This window comes from Sturnira hondurensis, unplaced genomic scaffold (assembly GCF_014824575.4).
Source record: "Sturnira hondurensis isolate 20B ecotype Veracruz unplaced genomic scaffold, ASM1482457v3 Scaffold0007217, whole genome shotgun sequence".
Classification (NCBI taxonomy): domain Eukaryota; kingdom Metazoa; phylum Chordata; class Mammalia; order Chiroptera; family Phyllostomidae; genus Sturnira; species Sturnira hondurensis.
The window spans coordinates 1,600,679-1,608,999 of record NW_028079848.1 but is presented as its reverse complement, the minus strand read 5'-3'; the positions used below and the strand labels follow the sequence as shown (position 1 = coordinate 1,608,999).

The window sequence follows — 8,321 nt, the reverse complement described above, 5'->3', positions numbered from 1 at the left end:
CGCGTGGGTGCAGAGACAGGGGGACGCAGCGCCCCCCGGCCGCCAGCTCCCCGCGCCACCTTTTCATTCTTAAGTTTTAGGACTGGAGGCCGTGCGGGGCTCCAGTGGGCCCAGGGCCCCGCTTCGCTCACAGCAATTGGCGGGAGGTAACAAAGCCTTAGCAACCGGCTCTTGATGACCCGCGGGGCGCTTGGTGACGGGAGCCAGCCGCGCAGAGCCGGGAGCCGGCTGTCCCTTTAAGGGATGGCCGCGGAGCCTTGAAAGTGGAGGGGCAGAGGGAGGGCGGGGAGGAAGGTCTGGGGGCGGGCCCGGGGGGAGGAGGAGGAGGAAGAGTTGCTGGTGAAAGGAGGCGGCGAAGGAGGAGCCGGGGCGGCCGCTGCCAGCCCCGGGCACCGGAGTCCTGCCCGCTGCCGCGCGAGTAGCCACGGGCGCGATCGGGGCCAGAAGTCGGCTGCTCCATGATCACTCTGGGAGCCGGGAGGAGACTTTGCCCGGCCGTGCGAGCGGCTCTGCGTTTCCCAGGCGAGGCAGCGGCGGAGCAGAGGCGGCAGCCCGGTCCGGGTCGGAGCGACCATAGCCCGGGGCGTGTGCGTCCCGCGTGGAGAAGGCTCGGGTTCCCCACGGAATGTCCCCGGGGCGCCCGGCGTGCTGACCCCCCAGCCGCCTCCGCCTTCGGCGCTCGCCGCTTCTCGCGGTCTGTTTCACTGTTCCGGACTGCAGGCTCCCGGGCTTCTGGGCAGCGGGGAAGCCCCCGGGGGCGGGTGTCCTCAGCGGGCCACGACCCAGCCCTCCCCCGAGCGTATCTCGCTTAAGATGGCAGCGGAGTCAGGGAAACTAATCGGGGCTTGCGAGTTCATAAAAGGTGAGGAGCAGCCGCCCCGCCTTCTCCGATCTCCCCCGGCCCCCACTCCACTTGCCACCCCTAAGTCCCAACTGCTGCCTCCGGCTTCTCCGGGGCCCCAGGGTCCTGCAGCCGGCGCGCGCGCGCGCGCTCAGCCTCCCTCGCTACTGTCCTCTCCCCCAGGACCCCCTGCTTCCGGCTTCCCTGTCTTTCTTGCGTCCCTCGCTCCCTCCGCAGCTCCCTCGGATGGCCTCCCCGCGGGTCACAGGACAGCGCCGGCTTCTGCCCGGTTCCCTCACACAGCCGTGCGGAGGCCGGGGTGGGGTCCGGAGAATGCTTTAGGTCGCCTTTATCCTAGTCCGGCTGGCCTCGGTGTTCGGGACACCCCCGCCCTCCATCACACCCCACCGTCTCTCCTCCCTTCCTCTTCTTAAGTCCCGGGGCTGTAGGGAAAAGCTCGCCTTTCTTCCCCTTCCGCAGCGGCTGGAGATGTCTGAACCCAACTTGCATCTCCAGTTCTACTGATACCCCGGCTTCTAGATGCTCCCCCCGACTTCCAGGCGCTCTCCCCGGCTTCTCTGCACTCCTGCTGGCTGCAACCGAGGGCGCCGGGGCGCTCTGCCCCCTGCCCAGTCCCCTCCTCACCCAGGTCCTGTGCATGCCTCTCTGACCGCTGTGCTCTCCTAGTATCTCCGTCCCTTTCTGGATGAGATCAGGTTTCTGCAAGAATTCCACGTGTTAAAGGTCTTTAAATAATGGGTAACCCTGGTTATTTTGATCTTCCGTGTATTGTCATCACCCCCACCTCCAGCTTCCCCACTTCTCACATGTTTTCTCCCATCTTTTAAACTTGTCTTTCAGATCGGTTATATTTTGCTACTTTAAGGAATAGACCAAAAAGCACAGTAAATACCCACTATTTCTCCATCGATGAGGAGCTGGTCTATGAAAAGTAAGTTTCTGTTTTTTTTTCTCTCTCTCTCAACTCTTCAGCTTGTTGACTCTTTGATGAAGAAACACTACGCACCGTTATGGACGTTTTACTCCCTTTCGCCAGTGGTGAAGTAAAAGCCTGGGAGGAGTGGGGCGGGGATGGGGTGTACTTTCTTTGGTTACTTTGATTCTCTGGAATTTGGATTTGAGAGAGTAAGATAAGAGTGTGGAACGGTTTTTTGGCAGAGGACCCTTAGTCTGCAGGAAAAAGGTATTTTAATACTTAATAGTAACTAACTGTAGTACAGGTTGAACTGGAGGCAAATCTCTATTCAATAAAAGCAACAGATAATGAGGAATAAGAAGGCTGAATTGACTTGATTATGGCCTTTTACCAAGAGAGCTGGTGCTTCAGAGCAGTCTAATGTAGCCTAGCAAACACTTAATTTTACTTCCTTGTTCTGTCTAAACGTGCGATTAGATGGACATAATTAAATGAACCACAGCTTCCTAGCTTCCTAGGACCTGTCCTGTCCAAAGGGATTTGGGCAGTCCTGCCTAAGCATTTGGGCAGTCCCGCCTAAGCAGTCCTGCCAGGGATCCCAAGAGTGTATATCCTTGCCCTTCAAGCGCGTATCTTTTATTTGATGGAAAGCAAACTTTGAGTGTCACTTCACCATAGGGGTTCTTGAAGCTGACGTCTCCAGGACATTCCCTCCCAGGTGCGGGAGCAGGGCGCCCCTGGAGTGAAAGGGCCCTTTGCTGCAGCCCTGATGCCCAGCCCTGGAAGGTCTGGAGCCCAGGTGTCAGATTACCGCTGTGCCCCAGACGGAGACAGAGGGAGTAGTAATCTGTGGCCTGTCGCCTGACCCAGTGTACCTGGATGATGTCACTGCCTGCCTGCAGTGTTTACTGCCTGCCCGCTCTGTCTGTGGTTGGGAATGGGCCTTGCTGTGGCTTTCTTTTCTTTCAGTGCGTTCAGGGCTTGGCGAGCTCTCCTGAGTCTGAGGGGAGGGACGGTGGATGTGCCATCATGTCCAGTTCTGTGGTGACGGACGTTCACAGGAACAAGGTCCAGCCATTGAGGTCTGCCTTTGGGATGGCTGGATGGTGGATCCAGCCGAAAATTACCGTTAGCCTGCTAAGCACGGTGCTCACGGGTTTTGTTTGCCTCTCGTACATGCTCCGCCCTGGGAACTGAACCCACAACCCAGGCACATGCCCCGACTGGGAATTGAACCGTAGACCTTTCTCCTTGTGCAATGATGAGTGAGCTGCACGGGTCAGGACGATGAGGACCATTTTTGGTGTGATTTTTATGTTGGTATTCAAGGATAGGGCTACAAATCACATTCCTTGAATATTTATTTCTGGTGTCTTGTAAAGAAAGACCAGCTAGGAGAGTGTCAGTTTCTACTGTGAGTTTGGATGTCATTGGAACCAAGGATGCGGCCTCCGGCCTGACAGAGCCTTTCCTTTGGACTTGATGTGTCCAGCAGCCACGGCACAGAGGTGGCTCTGGTTCCCCATGTTCCCGTCTTACCCAGCTACCCATCACGTTACGCCGGGTTGGGTGGTGTCAATGCAGCGATGGTGAATGCGCTTGTCCCTCCAAGGAGCTCCGAGTCTGGAAGGAGAATGGCAGGACGGCGGTGAGCCCTGGGCTCTGAGGAATTCCCAGGCCGGTGGGCGCAGGTCTGGGTGAGGGCTTCATGGGGCAGTGAGATTGGCTTGCAGGTGGACGCAGTCTCCCTAGGCTGAGACGTGAGAGGAGAGATCCCGGATGGGAGGAGAGCCAGGGTGCAGAGGGTGCCCCATGGGGTGCTCAGGGCTCCATGGGCCCCGAAGTCCTGCAGTTTGCCTGGCGTGGGTACAGGTCAAGTGGGGATGTGCGGTCTGAAGGTGGGAGGTCAGCTGGAGACAGATAGAATGTCAGGGCGAGGAGACGCTGTGTCCTAGAACACCATGGGACTCTCCTGAGGGCTTTGGGGACACAGGGAGCCTGGGTCTGTGCTCTGAATAGCAGGCATGTATGGAGCATTTAGGTGCGTGCCAGAGGCTGTCTGCCCCAGGTTCTTCATGGTTCTTGGTTCATTTTAGTTCCACGAGGCAGGTAGGATGATCATCCTTCATGTGCACGGGAGGAGAGGAAGGGGCAGAGAGGTTAGGGCACTTGGCCAGAGCCAGAGAAGTAAGAGGTAGCAGGGCCGGAGTGTGAAACCAAGCCCTCTGGTGCTGGGGGACTTATACCCTCTCTCAAAACATTACTATGGTAGCGTCACTGAAGATGGATTCGACGGGAGGTAGAAGCCTACTTAGAAAAATTTTAGGATGTGGGGGGTGAAGAGATCCAGGCCTGGGTTAGGACTGTGGGGGCAGTGGTGGTGGCCAGGAGGGGCCTGAATCCATGGCTTGGTGGCAGATCAGCCGGGGAGGGTGCGGCGCTGAGGAAGAGGAGGGTGGAAGAAGTCCTCAAGGCAGCTCCAGTCCTGAGGCGCCCGCTGGAGCTGCTTCCTGAGACAGGACATTGGGTGCAGGCGTCGGCCTCCGTGCAAGGATCAGGCGTTCCGTTTCGGGACGTTGAACGTTGGGCAGTTCAGGGCTGTCACGTAAATGTGAACTTCTCCAGTCTGGGAGTTTTCCACAAAGTCATGACCATGCAGTGAGAGAGACGTGAAGCCTGGGGAGAGAGAGAGAGAGAGAGAAGCCACCAAGGTCTGAAGGGCACCAGGGTGGCCCGGGGGAGAGGGGAGAGGGCTGAGGACAGAATCACTGGAGTCCTCGGTCGTTGGCGCCACTTCTTGGGAGCAGAGAATGAGCGAGACTGAAAAGTTCCTAGAAGGACCCGTGTCATGGTGACCTGGGTTCTGCTGATGGAGGGTGGTGTGCAGCAAGAAAAATCTCCACCGTCCTGTCATAGTACCTGTCTCCCAGGAGAGGGGACACACAGTCCCACAGCTCCCAGACAGCCCTGGGCCCCTGTCCTTGTCTGCCCAATGATGAATGCAGGGCCGCCTGTCCCGCTCCATTGTCACCACGGGAATGCAGCTATTATTTTTGAATCTGGAAGTAGACGCCTTGAATATTAGGCTGGGAGGATTCTGGACATAGCTGTGACTTGTGCAGATTGTCATTTAGGGTGACAGCGCCCGTGATGGAGGTGGTGACCTCCTGAGAAGCTGGTGGAGAAAATTTCGCCAAGTGGCCTCGCGCGGGTGGGAAGACTATTTCATTAAACATGACAGCTGGAATTTTCTGCCCCTTTATAAATAGGACTTACCGTGTCAATATAAAGGCCTGAGCAGTTTTAGTGAAATGTGGCTGGTAAGAAAGCACGCATCATATCTCTGGGTTATGATTTCACCGATCAGAATGAAAATCGGAGTGTGATCTAAGGCACCTGGGGGACCAAAAGCCCCGTGAAAAGGGAGCCTTTCAAAGATGTATCTGTGTCTGGGTCCCCTGCTGCTAGTCCTGGGGTTTGGGGAAGTGGGCCCTGCAATCCACGTAAAGGCTTCTTTACTCTCTACAACTTGGCTCCCGTATTTTTGGCCGCGGAGTTAGCAAAATCGAATACGTGAATTGTCATAACCTTTGCATGCCCCTCTAGGGCGATGCTGGTGCCGAGTCGTTAAGGCCCAGAGTGTGGGTTTGCCGAGGGGGGAGGGGAGGGTTGTTCGTGTCCAGCCTTGTCCCTATTTGTTTGCCCCCTAGTCGGGTGTGAGGAGGGCAGGGCTGCCGAGGTGGGAAGGAGTACCCCGCGGTCACGCTCTGGGGACCGATGGGACGCAGGTGCTGAAGAGGCTTGGAGAATTTCGCCAATGTTGCGGCACCTGAGGAAGGACCCACCGCTGTGAGGACTCAGTAGCGCATGTGCAGATTTAAATAATTTAAAACGTTCAGTTTTCATTTACACTTTATTAAAGCAGCCCGACATGAATGCCACCAGGGACTTTGGATAAATAATTTATAGAAGAATGATTTCTTTTATGTAGTCCGTCGCGTAGGTTTGCGTCGACATGTGAACCTGGGCCATCTTGGAAATGCAAAGGAATTTTCTTGCCTGGAGATTATATGTGGGAATGGAGGTAAAAGTGAGAGGAGACCTTTTTTGCTTTTTAATTTTATTTCATTTTTATTTATATATCTTCTATAATTTTTTAGAAAGTATTTATTTGTCTTTAGAGGGGAAGGGAAGGAGAGAAGGAGAGAAATATCAATGTATGGTTGCTTCTCCTGAGTCCCCTGCTGGGAACTGGCCTGCAACCCAGGCATGTGTCCTGACTGGGAATCGAACCGTGATCGTGTGGTTCACAGGCCTGCGCTCAATCCACTGAGCTACACCAGCCAGGGCTAACTTTTTGATTTTTAAAGTTGATTTTAGGGAGGGAGAGAGAGAAAGAAAGAGAAAGAAACATTGATTTGTCGTTCCACTTATTGCTGTGTTCATTGGCTGCTGCTTCTGGGTGCCCTGACTGGGATCGAACCCGCAACTTCAGTGCCTCAGGACCACTCTCTAAGCAACTGAGCTGGTTCGACCAGGGCTTAGTTGGCATCTCAAATTGAATATGTAGCAAGTAGGTTAATTTACTGGAAAGTCGACACATACACCTGTGCATGGTCTCAGGGTCCTCTTTGGCCAGCTCACCTCCTGCAGGTTGCTGTGATGCGGACAGAAGAGATTTGGTTAAATTCAGAGACACGTCCCACCTGTAAAGCCCTGTGCTGGGCGGTGTTCTCTGTGCTTTGCACCCATGAAGTCAGTTAATCTTCAGAACAACCCTTGGAATTAGGTGCTAGTATTGTGACCGCTTTACAGATGAGGAAACTGAGGCCCAGAGAGAGTAGGTAGAGCCTACGGTCCTCGAGCTGGTGAGTGGCTGCCCTGGTATTCAAACCGCAGGCAGTGGGCCCGGGAGTCCACACCCTTAGGCTTCTGGCAAGTTCTCAGTTGTCCTGAGCAGAAGGCTTTGCCCCTCCCTGTGCACCTGGACCTTCCCACTTGGGCCACGATGGCTTTGGCGAGCGGTGTGGCCCTGCCTGTGTGTCCAGACTGTATGTCCAGGCGTATCTGGGAATGTGTGGTGGTAACTCAAGTGTCTTTTTAATAGTTACACTTTCGTGGGTGTAATTTTACTTTTTCTCCTTGCAGTGGACTGCCGAGAGAGAGAGAGAGAGAGAGAGAGAGAGGCAATTGAGTTAATTATCATTATATATTAATATAGGATAAATGAAGAAAAAAGAAGCCAGCTTTCCTAAACCTCCGGAAACTGCTTTTGCAGGCTGTCTGGAGAAATGTTTGTGCTGCTTAGCTGGTATAAGATGTAATGGTTCCTGCCTAGAATTCTCCTAAAAAACTCAGAAAATTCTTTCGGTTTTTAAAGGATGCTAAGTTTCTACTCTCTTCTCCCTTTCTCCTTCCTTCCACCCTAACCTTGCCAAATAGCCCCGTATTATTCAGGGCGACTTTTTCCATGCTGCATGGAACGAACGTCTGAGGTTCAGACATGTGCTTGTGTATGCATCTGTGTACCTGACTGCGTGCTAGCCTAGGGGACGAGGAGGTCGCCATATCTGTACACATTCACCAGTTGAGGCTGAATTTTGTGACCCCCCCCCCCCCCGGAGTCAAATGCCACCATTGGGATCTTGACTTATTTAAATACTTGCTGCTTCAGTCTCTTTGGCATTGGAGGTAGGTCACGCATCTTGGTTATCAGTTCTTAAACTTTGCTTGAGATAAACCTGGTGAAAATGCAAATTTTATCCGCCAAGGACTCAGTTCAAGAGGGTGAGTCTTTATCAGGCAGCTTGACAGAAGTCCAACTGGGCCACCACGGGGAGTCCAGTGGGAGCTGTCCCCGCCCATCCCTGCAGGGCGAGTCACCACCACAGGGTGGTTTGTTTTGTTTGAAGTAGGCTCCCAGAACTGGAGATGTTCTCATTTGCAAGTTCATAAACACATTCCATAGCTAACAGTCAATGGCTTTTTCTCAGCCACAGCTTAATACACCTTTGTGGCTAAAAGAAAGAAAACAAACACATTAACGCTTTTACGGGAAACGAGGTAAGCATCACTGAACCCTCCTGCGTGGCTGCAAGATGCTGTAGGAGAGACGAACACTCGGTTGGGGTAGATGTCGGTCCAGAGCACCAGGCCCGCGCTTCAGGGACACCCAGAGACAGGAGGAGGAAGCGGACACAAATTTGGGCAATAAATAATGACCAAATGTATCGTTAGAGGCCCGGGAAGGAAGCGATTATTACCGCCAGGGTGAAGAAGGCTTCACAGTGACGTCTGACCAGCTTTGTGAGGGTGTGAAAGAGCAGAGAGTGGACGTTAGGGTCCTGGTGAGGACAGGGGCTACTTCATTTTGCTTCCTGTTAGTAGGGGCCCTCCAGCCAGCCCAGTGCCGGGCAGATAGATTTTAGCTGAATGAATGCGTGAACCAGGAAGGACCGAAGGGAAGAAAGACTCTGCAGTGTTTGGGACCAGCCAGGTTCCGTTGGGTCAGGTGAAATGTTTGAATGCCGGGAGGGCTCCGGT

The 8,321-nt window shown here is 54.1% G+C and overlaps 1 protein-coding gene across 2 annotated transcripts in view; it reads left to right on the top strand.

Annotated features, from left to right (window-relative positions):
* Positions 1-324: 324 nt before the first annotated feature.
* Positions 325-8,321, top strand: part of CDC14A (cell division cycle 14A) — a 103,399-nt gene continuing 95,402 nt past the window's right edge. The window contains exons 1-2 of one of the 2 annotated variants that reach the window (XM_037051324.1): positions 325-862; positions 1,703-1,793. In XM_037051324.1, the coding sequence (XP_036907219.1) occupies positions 814-862; positions 1,703-1,793 (140 nt within the window). In that variant the 5' untranslated portion in view covers positions 325-813. The remainder of the gene's footprint in view (positions 863-1,702; positions 1,794-8,321) is intronic. The other variant, XM_037051325.1, reaches the window with a different exon arrangement.